Consider the following 12229-nt stretch of genomic DNA (forward strand, 5'->3'; position numbering starts at 1 on the left):
TCACAGGGACTCAAATCTAGTATCGACATCAAAAATGTGAATCTGGAAAACTTTATGCAGCCCAAACACGGTACATCCTTTCCTTTCTTCTGTAAAGCCACAGGGTTCCTCACTATCCTATTTCAGGATAAGGGGAGAGGCAGAATCAGAAAAAGGAAATTCTGGGAGCCTTCAGAAATTGCCTAATTTAAGGTTTTTTCTACTTGCAGTCCACAAGGTAGACAGTCCTGTTCTCTTCCTTGCTGACTAATTTGTGCTAACGTATAATTTTTAAAGGCTAAAACTATGATTTTATGCAAATATGAAATGAACTTGTTAAAGATTTTAACTCACTAGCTAATGAGGGAATCAGTTCATAGAAGGGCCTGAAGAACAGACATATATACAAGAAGGAATGTTGAAATAAATGTCCTAATGATATAAATAGGTAATATCTTTATAGGACAGTAAAATGTAATGTTTGAGAGTATGTCTTCTATCTGGCACACATCAATTTTATCTCTAAGAGGTAAGATTTCTTTGCATTGATACAGAAAGAACCTTTCATGTAACTGTCAGTTCTCTACTATTTCTACCCTTGCAGATTTATAAACTAGTCTACCCAATAAAAAGTCAAACATACATACCCTCATAAAATCAGTTACTCCAGAATATTAGCTAGACAATGTGCGGCCCTCAATTGTAAAGGCATCTGTAATTTCCAAGTCTTGGACATTTTCTTTCCTGACACCAACAAAATAATACTCCTCCATTTCCCAGAGAAAAAGTGATATTCCCCAGACGGGACACACACACAACTCTTAAGACATTTTGAAGACTTTTAATTGAAAAGTAAAAATGCAAAGCTTTGTAGAGTGAAATGCCAGAAGTTTTAGCTTTAACTTTTTCCACTTTATAAATCTAAAAGGCACAAGCTAGTGGTAACACAGAGTTCAGTGTCAGGCTGCCTGACCGTGCATCACAGCTCCAAGGCTACCTGACCTAGAGTGAAGTAAAAACTCTTGATGCTTTAGTTCTCTCATCTGAAAAGTGAGAACGACAGTACTTTCCTCATGTTTGTAATCAGGATTAAATGAGCTATTTTCATTTTATATTTTGTGTGTATACAGCACTTGGAACAGTGCCTGGCACATGGTTAACATTATAAGGATTTGTTCAACAAAATTCGAAAGTATAACACGGATAGAACAAAAGGAAGAAAGGTTCACATTTAAGTCTTTGAAGGCATCTTCATGAACATTCATGATAGTGACTCGACTTTTATTCCTGTTCAGCCATCATTTAAGAGAAATGCCTCCCTCCTGAATTACCTAAGGCCAAAGACAATTCACCCAGATACCATTCAATTTTCTTTTGATGCTGATTCCGTAGGGAATTTTCTTCTTTTGAGTGAAATCCAGCATTTAGTAACCTGTGGGGAATAACGTTTCTTCTAGTGGTGAATTGATTCTACTCCTTGCAAAGACAACTCTAATAATACTGAAGGAGCACACACTTGAGTTAAGAATGGATCTGAGCACAGCGGCTCATGTCTGTAATCCAAGCTCTTTGGGAGGCCTAGGTTGGGAGTATCACTTGAGGTCAGAAGTTCGAGAGCAGCCTGGCCAACAAGGTGAAACCCCCGTCTCTACTAAAATTATAAAAATTAGTTGGGCGTGGTGGCTGGCGCTTGTAATCCCAGCTAATCGGGAGACTGAGGTGGGAGAAACTCTTGAACCCAGGAGGCGGTGGTTGCAATGAGCCAAGATTGCACCACTATACTCCAGCCTGGGCAGCAGAGCGAGACTCTGTTTCAAAAAAAGGAAAAAAAAAAGATCTGAGACACGAGGGACAAAGAGCTCTATTTGCCTCTAGATACTTTCTGAGCCTCATATTTCCCCTGATTTCAGCTCGTTCCACTAGCCAAAAATGATCATCCAACTTGAAATGAACTTGGTCATTTCTGCAAACTTAAGTACATCAATCAGCAATGATTTACCAATAAATTGAAAACTAAAAGCATTCCACAAACCCCTAATCTGTAAGTGAGAGCTCTATAATGTATACAACCCAGAAGATAGGGGAACTATGTGTCAGGGTAGTAGATAAAATGGATACAGGACAGGCCAAATTGCCAGAATGATGTGCTCACCATGCATTGTGTGGTTTTTCACAATAAACCTATGAGGTGGGTACCTCCTAATTCTACTTCCTCCGAAATTTAAGGAAGTTTAGATTTAATTGCTTGTTAAGGTCACACAGCAATTACACTGTGACACTTGACTGTGGATTTTACCAGAATGGGTAATTCCCACTTCTTCCCTTCTCTCCAGTCTTGTGGCCATACTCTATGAGTACTCCTTGGGGTCATGTGTAGCCTAGAGAACGCTTTCTTGCCTTGAGACCAAGGACACAGGTGGTGCTACCCAAGTGACCAAAAGAAATCTAAGCTTTTTTTTCTACTTGCCATATTTCTATTCATCCCTTGATACAGTCAGAGAGACTTGTTTTTATTTAGGAGTAGGTTCAGAGTTATTTTCAAAATACACATTCTGTTTCTCAAGAAAAATATATTAAAAACCAACTGATTGTTTTTCAATTGTTTTATTTGAGCCAAAATACATATACTTAATTTTAGTTATACCAAAAGTAATTATAATTTCTCAGTCCAAGGATGTTAGAAACCGACTTACAGAGCATACTCCAAAAAAGAATTCTCTTGGCCTTTGAAGGTATCTATTTTCAAACTTAACAGTAGAGTCAAGCAAGAATTCACAATTAGAGTTTTCAAAATTGAAAAATATTATACATTATATCATCATTATCTATGGTTTACAGATTTTATTTTTATGATACATATCTCTATATAGTGGTACACTGAGGACATAGCAAATATGCAATAAATACTTGTTAAACTGAAGTGAACTAACAAAAACCATTAATTACACTCTTTCTAACAACCAAACCAGCTATTGCTTTTCAGTGTTTTGGTGATACGTTGGAGTAGGAAGTCATATTCGAATTGATTAGATCCTTGGAAGAAATAGTAGTATTCTGAAAATGAAAACAAATTAAGTAGTTTAATTCCCTCCCTGTATTTCTTTACAACAACAACAACACAAATCTGTTTTCATAGATTATCTAGAATAGATGACCTATGGGCTGTGGTTCATGTCCTTTACTGCATACTTTGAGAGGCTGAGATGGGAAGATTGCTTGAGGCCAGGAGTTTGAGATCAGCCTGGCCAACATCACAAGACCCCATCTCTATTTTTTAATCAAAAAATAACAAATGAAAAAAAGATGAGATGTGATTCGAGAATATAAATGTTGGGGACCCTTGGTATCATGCTCCCCAAACATCTACCCACAGCCAGTCATACTCCAAGTGGAGGACTCATGAGACAGGATATCAGACCCAGCTAGGGCACACAGGGGCTTTGATGGAAGAAACAACACTGGGGAGGGGAGGGAATACAAACAAAAAATATTGGTCCCTTGAATAGTTGCTTAGGCTGGTCTTATTTGAAGACATACAACACACTCAAGCTTGTCTCAACCCACCCTCAGTCCCCAGTCCATGAGGGCCTATGAGGGCAGAAGGGACTACAGGAAAGGTCAAGAGTGCAAGGTGTAGGAAAGGGTGAGACTCCAGACTGCCTGAGTCTTGGCTGCCATGTGCTCTCTTGCACATACTGTGTGGCTGATGTGGTCAAAGGAAATTCCAGAGACTCAGGTACATGGGAAATAGGAACAATCACATTCCCGCTGCCTGCCAGATAACCCTGGGAATACACCACTGGTGCCACCAGCCCCCGCTCATTCTAGCTCTCCTATTCAGAGCCACGTACAGTGTGAGTTTTTCCTTGTGGCCCTGTGGGGAACTGCAGAGACCTGTCCCTTTCCAATTTGGAGCCCTATTCTCTAATCTTAGAGGAATTATAGTTTTGAAATGGGATTTCCAGTATCTTCATGGTTTCCTCATCTACTTACTATTTTTAGAGTAGAAGACTGCATCAATTTTAGGCCCAATTCCTCGGAAGTTCTTGGTAATCAGTTTGGGATAACCAGGGTCCATCATCTGTCTCCTTTCATCATACCTGAGCAAGGAAGAAACCAGCAGGAACTCAGTTAGAAAGCGGTTTTCCTGACATGCACCACAAACCTACCTTCTCTACTGAAGAGCTCTTCCCCAAAGGGCTTAAGTTGTTCTGATGAAGAAAACCAAGGACCTAAACAGCTCACTGATTTCCTCTGAGTCCCTATAGGACTCAAACCTATGCTTCCTGACTCTGGTTAAGTCTTTTTCCCACTATCCCATAATACTTCCAATAGTGCTTGTTCCTGCTTTATAGAGTCTGGCATAGAAGGTGATTTGGCTACAGCGTAGGCCCCAGTGACCAATTTTTCAGTTGCCTGTCATTGCCTTCTTTGCAAAGCTATTCACTGAGACAAAAATACCCATTTCCCCCCAAGAAGATAATAAACAGGTCAAGGGGCTAAGAGCCAGGGAACCAAAGGGATTTATACACACATGTTTGAGAGAAATTGAAAATAAACCCTTTTGTTTACAGGCTGTATGGTCATATCCTAGTTTCTCTCTTAAATTCTCTTTTACCAGCAAGTGAAAAGAGTTTTGTGTCTCTCTAGACTTCCAAGTGGCAACTGAATCTAACTATTGTCTTGTTTTTATTCAGTTTGGTTCTCTAAGTATTTATGGCTTGCTTAGCACTTTCTCATTGGCATTTAAGGGAAAAATCGTGGGCCAAGTAGAAGCAGAAAACTAAACACAACCACTGTTCAGAGGTGAAATGTCAATGTTCATAACAACAGGCTACAGCAAACTACGCCCATTTATGAGCTCTTTGGAAAGTGTTATTCGCCAAAATCAAGTTTTGTTTCTCAAACAGGGCTAAGGGCTGGTGGACAAATTCAAGTCATAAGCACCCAGTATTCAATTGGAATTAGATGTTGAGTTTTAAATGTTTAAGAATAAATAATAGTTGTAAATGTAAGCTTAATATATATGTTATGTCTCATGTCAACCAAGTAAGCAATCTAGGAAGTGACTGGCTTACCCAGAAGAAGGAATAGAGAATCCTCTCCTCCTTCAAAATTTAGATACTTGAGACAACAGAGACAGACACTCAAATGAGCTCCTATCCTCACTTGACCATAGGACTTTCTTTTAAGGAAGACTTTGCATGACCTCCTGACCTCTTGTCATTTAGAGGATGGTTTCTCGTTTTGTCTTTTGAATCTGGTGATTATAGAAAGGAATCTGGAAATCCATAATCCTCCAAACTGACTGTAGATTAAATACTTGGTCTTGTACATCTATGACACTCTTTTCCAATGTGTTTCCACTATGATTAATAAGATGACATTTTTTAAAGTGTTTTTTTTTAAAAAAACACATTATCTACTATTTCATATATTAGAAACCAAAAACACAAAGAACTTGGTTGACAATAACTATTTCAGTCCTATATTCTTTTAATCTCTCTCCCTGGAAGGTCAAGGAGTTTTGGGAACTTGCACAGAGAACGTGCCTTCTAGAAAACCTCATTCCATGCCTGTTTCACAATCTGAGGGGTGAAATGACCAACCGTTAAAACTCACCTCCAATATTGGTTATCTACGAAGAAGTAGGTCCTATAAAAATGTGGGTTAAAAACAGCGGCATCAATTTTTTTCACAAAGTCAGGAAAACCAAAAGAATGTATGCTCTTGGGATAATCTGGCTGTGGTCTTAAGTTGCTAATTAACCAGTATTTGTCATCTGTGAAGACAAAGAAATAGGGTAAATTTGAATTATACAGAAAGAGTAATAAGAAAATACTGATTTACTATAAACAACATAATTCCTTTCCCACAGTTATAAAATGTATTGCTTATTTATCTTAAACATAGTCTCTTTTCTTTGGTTCCTGTGGGTTTTTTTTCCCACAAGTATTACTATTTTATAGTTTACAAACTTTTCCCAGAAATTGTATGTATTACTTAGGTATTTAGGCTATTTTAGTTTACAGTTCAGAGCCACTATTAATAAAATCAAGAGTGCTTTCTTAGCCTATGTCTATTAAAAAGTGTTAGTCTCCTCTTAATTTATTCTCTTCCTTGACGTAAACTCAATGGCAAAACTAAATATTAGAAATACCTTTAAAAAGAAAAACTTGATTTCTGGCTTCAATTTCATAAGCGGCTTCAATGCCAGATGGCAAGGTTGGCCATAAGGAAGAAATTAAATCAACACTGGTCCTTGGTCTCTCAGAAAGCTTCAGCAAGAAGAACCTGACATGAAAGACATTTAACACATTATAAAACAATGTAGACTCAAGAACCATGGCATGTGAACAGGAAGGACCTGTGAAAAAACCCAATGTTTCCTTCCATTGTCTTCACATTCTGTTCCATGGATGTCTGATGTTCATGGATCCATAAGAAAAGAATATCAGTCAACTCTTTGATAATAACAATGACTGTAACAAGCAATCTGATATACAGAAATACCCTGGAGCTTGGAATCCAGGGATCTAAGCTTCTAGTTTGACCCTACAATCCACTCACCAGTTTTGTAACCTCAAGGAAGTCACCGATCCTCAAGCGTCTCAGTCTTATAATCTCAAAAATGGGAAATATTTGTACTACTTGACAAATGTTAGTCTTCCCAACTGCCCCTCCTTACCACCAATATCTGCTTCACTCTGTGTTCTAAGAAAGAAACGAAAAGTTATCCTGGAATTCTCTTCTCCATAACCAGGAAATCAAGTTTCTTGCATAGGTACTGTTTTACAGTCTTAGTTTCAGACTTCACCATTTTTATCTATAATTAAAATAGTCTGGCTTCTGTTTCCTGTCTTCTAATTCCCCATCCCAGATTCCTACTGCAAATCCTTTTTTACACACCAGTTTTCTAGTTAAACCGCAAATGTGATTACACCTGTCTCCTGCTTGAAAACCCTTAAGATCTCCTCACTGCCTACAGAATCGAGGCCAAGTTCCTGCTTACAAGTTTCATCTACTTCATTTTCAATTATTTCTCACTGTTCTCTGACAAAAAAAAATTTAAAGGCAGAAACTTTAATATTGGTTAGATATGAAAATAATCCTACCTGTCTTTGAAGAAAAAGATCTTATCTCCCACTGTAGTGACAGCATCAAAACTCAAATTGGGGTCACAGAGAGCTGGTTCTAAATTGTCAGGCTGTGGCATGGGTTGGTACTCTTTTGGGCCTCCTGAAAATACATTTCAAGAAGCATCAGTAAACAAAATCTGCATTTTATTTCAGAGGAGGAACTGTTATTTTTTAAATACTCAATTTTCTTAATGAACATTGCATCAAAATCATTTTAAGCTTTCTATAACATTCACAGGAAGCATAAAGTAAGGTGTTTTCTCCCATATGATTGCAATATCATGGAGGAAGAAAATCTGATTTTCTTTACTTTCCCTTTCCAGTTATAATGGATTATTTAATGTGTGGGCCTTCATCAATAAGGCAGTGGTATCTTGGATAGAAAGAACACGAGACTTGAGGCCTCTGGTTCTGCCTCTGGCTCTGACATTAACCTACTAGGTCTCTTGTCCTCATCTGTATAATGAAGTTAATGCCTGCGTCACCTGCCAGAGAGGGTTCTTATGGAGCTCAAAAAAAGACAGATATTAACATTTTATCCAAATATAGTATTGTTAGACTGTTCATAAGAGTGAGTATCTTATTTGGCAAAATAAGAAATTCAACTAACCATAGAGGGACTGAATGCCACGTATGTCATCAGCAGAGAGATGAAATGTGTTGATGTCAACATATTTGTAGGTGGGGAACATTATGGCCTTTGGATCACTGGAATGGCCAAGACCTAAGGAATGGCCAAGCTCATGAACAGCAACGAGGAACAAGTTTGTGCCTAAGAAGAAACCAATCAAAAGACAGAACACTGTGAAATACATTATCATCGTGGACAGTAACACGATATCTGACACAGTGAAAAAGAAACATTTGAGAATCTTTTACTTATTTCTCTACCCTTTTGAATAAGGTTTCTCAACCTCAGCACTACTGACATTATAGGCCAGTAGTCTGGGCTGTCCTATGCATTATGGATGTTTAGAAATCTCGGGTTTTACCCCTAAATGCAAGTAGAAAATCCTTTTTAGTTTTGACAACCAAAAAATGTCTCCAGACATTGTCAAATATCTCCTTGGGGACAAAATTGCCTTGGGTTAAGGACCTCTGTACTAGTAGACAAATGAAATATATTCTGTTGTAAAAATTCCTAAAATAACTCAGAGCTGCCTTCAACAGTTTTCATTGCTTCTAAATAATTCTCAACTCTCATGACTCAATTCTGGTTTTAGTCTTCATGAAGCTTCACTGGATATAGAAAAAAATGTCTTTAGCAATCATCTTTTCGTAAACCCAAATATAAGGCTATCATTAAGTTTCAGGTACTGTGAGTCACTGAGAAGTGTAATACATTATGTCTAATTCTCGTACAACTGAAAGGAAACCACCAGTGTTCTCCACTATAGATGAGGAAACAGTATCTATAGGATTAATCAAATTAAGTGCTTGAGCCAAGATTAGTGTTTATGCTTTTACTACACATGATTCTAAATAAAATTAAAGAATCTATATGACTCAAGGAAAGAATGTGAAAAACAAAAAAGAGAAAAAATAACTAATTCTTAAAAGAGTCTATACTTATAATTTAGACATATTTGGACTACCAAGTTACAGTGTTTTCTGTCTTTTCTTTTGAGCCCCACTCAGAGTTTACCATTTTTATCTATGATTAAAATAGTCTGGTTTTATATCTGTCTTTTCTTTTGAGTCCCGTAAGAAATCCTTGTTCATTTTCATGGTATGTCCTAGAGAATACACCTTTGTAGGTAAGAGAAGAGAGAGGAATGTGTCCCTTCTTTTAAATTTCTCAATTTGCAGAATATTTGAAAATTCCTGACTAACAGTTTTGTTTCTTAGTCCAATGCCTTCATTTTTGTCTTTTTCTATGACAAAATTGCAGTTCAGAAGAACTGACTTGCCCAGAGTCACACATCACTTAGCTGCAGAGCCTGGCTTTGGAACAGTCTCCCATACCCAAGTGCAAAGAGCCTACACTCTCTTGGGGGAGTGTCTAGACACAAATCCTTCAAGAATTTTCTATATCGTGGGTCCAGTAACCTTCCCAGTAAGCAAAGTTTTTACAATTTGTCCTAAACCTGAACTATTCTCAGTTCCTATAATATGCCTATGAGCCACCACCATTGATCCTCATCTGGAAATAATGGGTTTATGTTTGTATTCTGTTTCTCACTAGATTGTGTGCTCAGGGTTTGGATTGTGTCCTTTTCATCTCTGTACTCAAGTAACCTCATCACCCAATACTGTAATAGAATAGATCAGCAAGCATTGACCTATTTGTTTATTTGATTTACTGGGTAAAAGAAAACAGGCTGAGGAATGCAGTGACTCACGCCTGTAATCCCAGCACTTTGGGATGCCAAGGCAGGAGGATCACCTGAGGTCAGGAGTTCGAGAGCAGCCTGGCCAACACGGTAAAACCCCATCTCTACCAAGAAAAAAAAAATTAGCAGGGTGTCGGGGCCAGCACCTGTAATGTAATCCCAGCTAGTCAGGAGGCTGAAGTAGGAGAATTGCTTGAACCCTGGAGGTGAAGATTGCAGTGAGCTGAGATTGTGCCACTGCACCCTAACCTGGGCAACAGAGCAAGACTCCATCTCAAAAAAAGCAAGTGACAGCAGCAGCAACAACAACAACAACAACAACAACAAACTGCTGAAAATAAGCATTTTAAGTTATAATTGTCATTAATAACTTCACTTTTTGAAAGCATTTAATCAATCCAATTAAAAAATAAGGCAACATGGACAGATAGAAAATACTGGGCTAAGAGGTAGGAATGAATATTCTGGCCCAGCTTTTCCACAAACTAGCCACTAACCTTCTCTTGGTCTTCATTTCCTCTACCTATAGAAAGCTGTGTTAAATTACTCTTCTAAGGTCCATTAGAATTCCAAAACATTTTTCTGAGGCTAACTGGCACATGTATCCCATTTTAGATGAAGGAATTACAATCCCCCAAATAACCTTGGATAAAATTTAGGCACATATAACATGTCTCGCTGAGGATTTGCAGTTCAGCAACTACCTAATCCTACATGATCTGTCTTTTGACAATACAGAAGTCCTCTTCTCATCAAAAACTTTATAAGCCTCAGGCTATGTGTTAGATTAAAACAGTCCTTCTGGTGGACATAGTATTTATAAAAATATTGCCATCCAACTTGTGCAATATCAGCTAGAGAGGAGGATGCTGAGTAGGGAATATTATTGATGACTTTCTCCCCATTTACTTTCCACATGACGGAGTCATACACTCTAAAATTTCCAATAGAAAAATTTAAAAGGCTTCTGTCATGATGGTTAGGATTTTCCCATGCTAGTGATTCCCCTAAATAACAGGGAAGTTTAATTAACCCCATGTCAACTATCTGCAGGGGATAGTAAGTTACTGTTCTCCTGTAAATGCCCCCAAGGTATTAAATGTTTAGTTGGACATTCTGAAATTTTTATCCCAAGACCACTTGAAAGTACATGACTGTATAACCTTGTGTTTCTCTATAGGGATATCTAGATTCTCTATAACTTTTTATTTCCTAGTCACTATGAACCTAAGAAATTGTCAGCATATCATGAATCATGCAGATGACCATCTTGTCCTCTAATTGTTGGCACACACAGAATTAGTATGTGTTTGCTTTTGAGTTTATGGATTTCACTAGGTCAAGAACTTATCACCTAGGCTGGGCATAGTGGCTCACACTGTGGCTCACACTGCAATCCTAACACTTGGGGAGGCTGGGACAGGAGGATCTCTTGAGGCAACATAGCAAGATCCTGTCCCTACAAAAAATAAAAAAATTAGCCAGGTGGGTAGCACACACCTGTGGTCCTAGCTACTAGGGAGGTTGAGGTGGGAGGTTTGCTTGAGCACAGGAGTTCAGGGCTGTAGGGAGTTAGCATCATGATATGTCATGGCAGCCTAAGTGACAGAGCAAGAACTTGTCTAAAACAAAAACAAAAACAAAAAACTTACCACCTAAATAACAGCTTTTACCTTTTCATATGCTTCTTAAGGTTCCTCTGAGTTTATGCTAATGAACCAGCTCATAGTTCATTACATCCTCATGGATTGTTAGAATTGACCTTGAAGATGATCTAGTTTAATATCCTCAATTTACAGAGGGTGAAATCGACACCCATACAAAGTGTTAAATTTCATTTAGAGGCAAAATTATAATCAGAACAAGATTTTCCATCATATAATCATTTGTCAGAATGTAGTCTCTCGAAACCAGAATTTTGAATTTGTCAGGGTTTTTGTTGTTTTCCTTTTCTGTTTGCTTAGTTTTTTTTTTCTGTTTTTCCCACCTTCAGAATGTGTAGTCCAAAATTCGTCATCATCAAAATGTGCATCCCCTCCAATACCAGGTCCAGGTCCAAAAGCATGGGCTATGGTTCCACCTTTGCCATCAAAAGCATGGAAGTCTCCATGAGCTTTTGGAAAAGGAAAGACAATTAGTCCATCTATACATCCTATAGATCATGCCAAATGACAAAGATGAAGTACAGGTTCCCTACCTCCACGTGCAAAAACCACCAAAATGTCAGCCATGCCTGTATTAATCCTGCTGAATTTCAAGGGGGTAACATTACTCCATACTTGGAAAGCTTTCTGGATTGCATAGTCAACATCCTTACGGTTCATGTCAGGTGTGTAATTATTGATTCTTTATCATCAAAAAGAGAGAGAAAAATGTATGGAAGGCAGTGTTAATTTTGTCTTACCACAATACTTCATTTTTGCTAGCACAACTGGAAGATGGATCATTTCATAAATCAGGAGTCCAGATTTTAAAACTTGCTTCATTAAGTACAGAAATATTTTTTCTTGGACAGCTTCCTGCTTAACCAAAATCTAACTGAATTTCTTCTTATTTAAAACTCACAGATCATCACTGTGAAGGATTTGCTTTCACAGATGGTTATGCTTTATGCTCCTGTTCCCAGGTTCTGCATTTATCCATCTTGACTACTCTATAAACTACCCCTGTCTCTTATTTATAGTAAATTATCTTATTTATGGTAAATTTAGCTTCATTCTCCTTTTATTTGCAGAATTTTTTTTTTTTTTTTTTTTTTTTTTTTTTTTTTTTTTTTTT

General features: G+C 37.7%; 1 protein-coding gene across 1 annotated transcript in view; it reads right to left on the reverse strand.

Annotated features, from left to right (window-relative positions):
- Positions 1-2577: 2577 nt before the first annotated feature.
- MMP12 (matrix metallopeptidase 12) overlaps positions 2578-12229 on the reverse strand; it is a 12292-nt gene continuing 2640 nt past the window's right edge. Inside the window, exons 3-10 of the mRNA XM_011984407.1 lie at positions 11649-11797; positions 11439-11564; positions 7729-7890; positions 7095-7218; positions 6140-6273; positions 5602-5761; positions 3973-4079; positions 2578-3033 (exon numbers count right to left, since the gene is read on the reverse strand). Of these exons, the coding sequence (XP_011839797.1) occupies positions 2933-3033; positions 3973-4079; positions 5602-5761; positions 6140-6273; positions 7095-7218; positions 7729-7890; positions 11439-11564; positions 11649-11797 (1063 nt within the window). The 3' untranslated portion in view covers positions 2578-2932. The remainder of the gene's footprint in view (positions 3034-3972; positions 4080-5601; positions 5762-6139; positions 6274-7094; positions 7219-7728; positions 7891-11438; positions 11565-11648; positions 11798-12229) is intronic.

Source organism: Mandrillus leucophaeus, unplaced genomic scaffold (genome assembly GCF_000951045.1).
Source record: "Mandrillus leucophaeus isolate KB7577 unplaced genomic scaffold, Mleu.le_1.0 Scaffold267, whole genome shotgun sequence".
Classification (NCBI taxonomy): Eukaryota; Metazoa; Chordata; class Mammalia; order Primates; family Cercopithecidae; genus Mandrillus; species Mandrillus leucophaeus.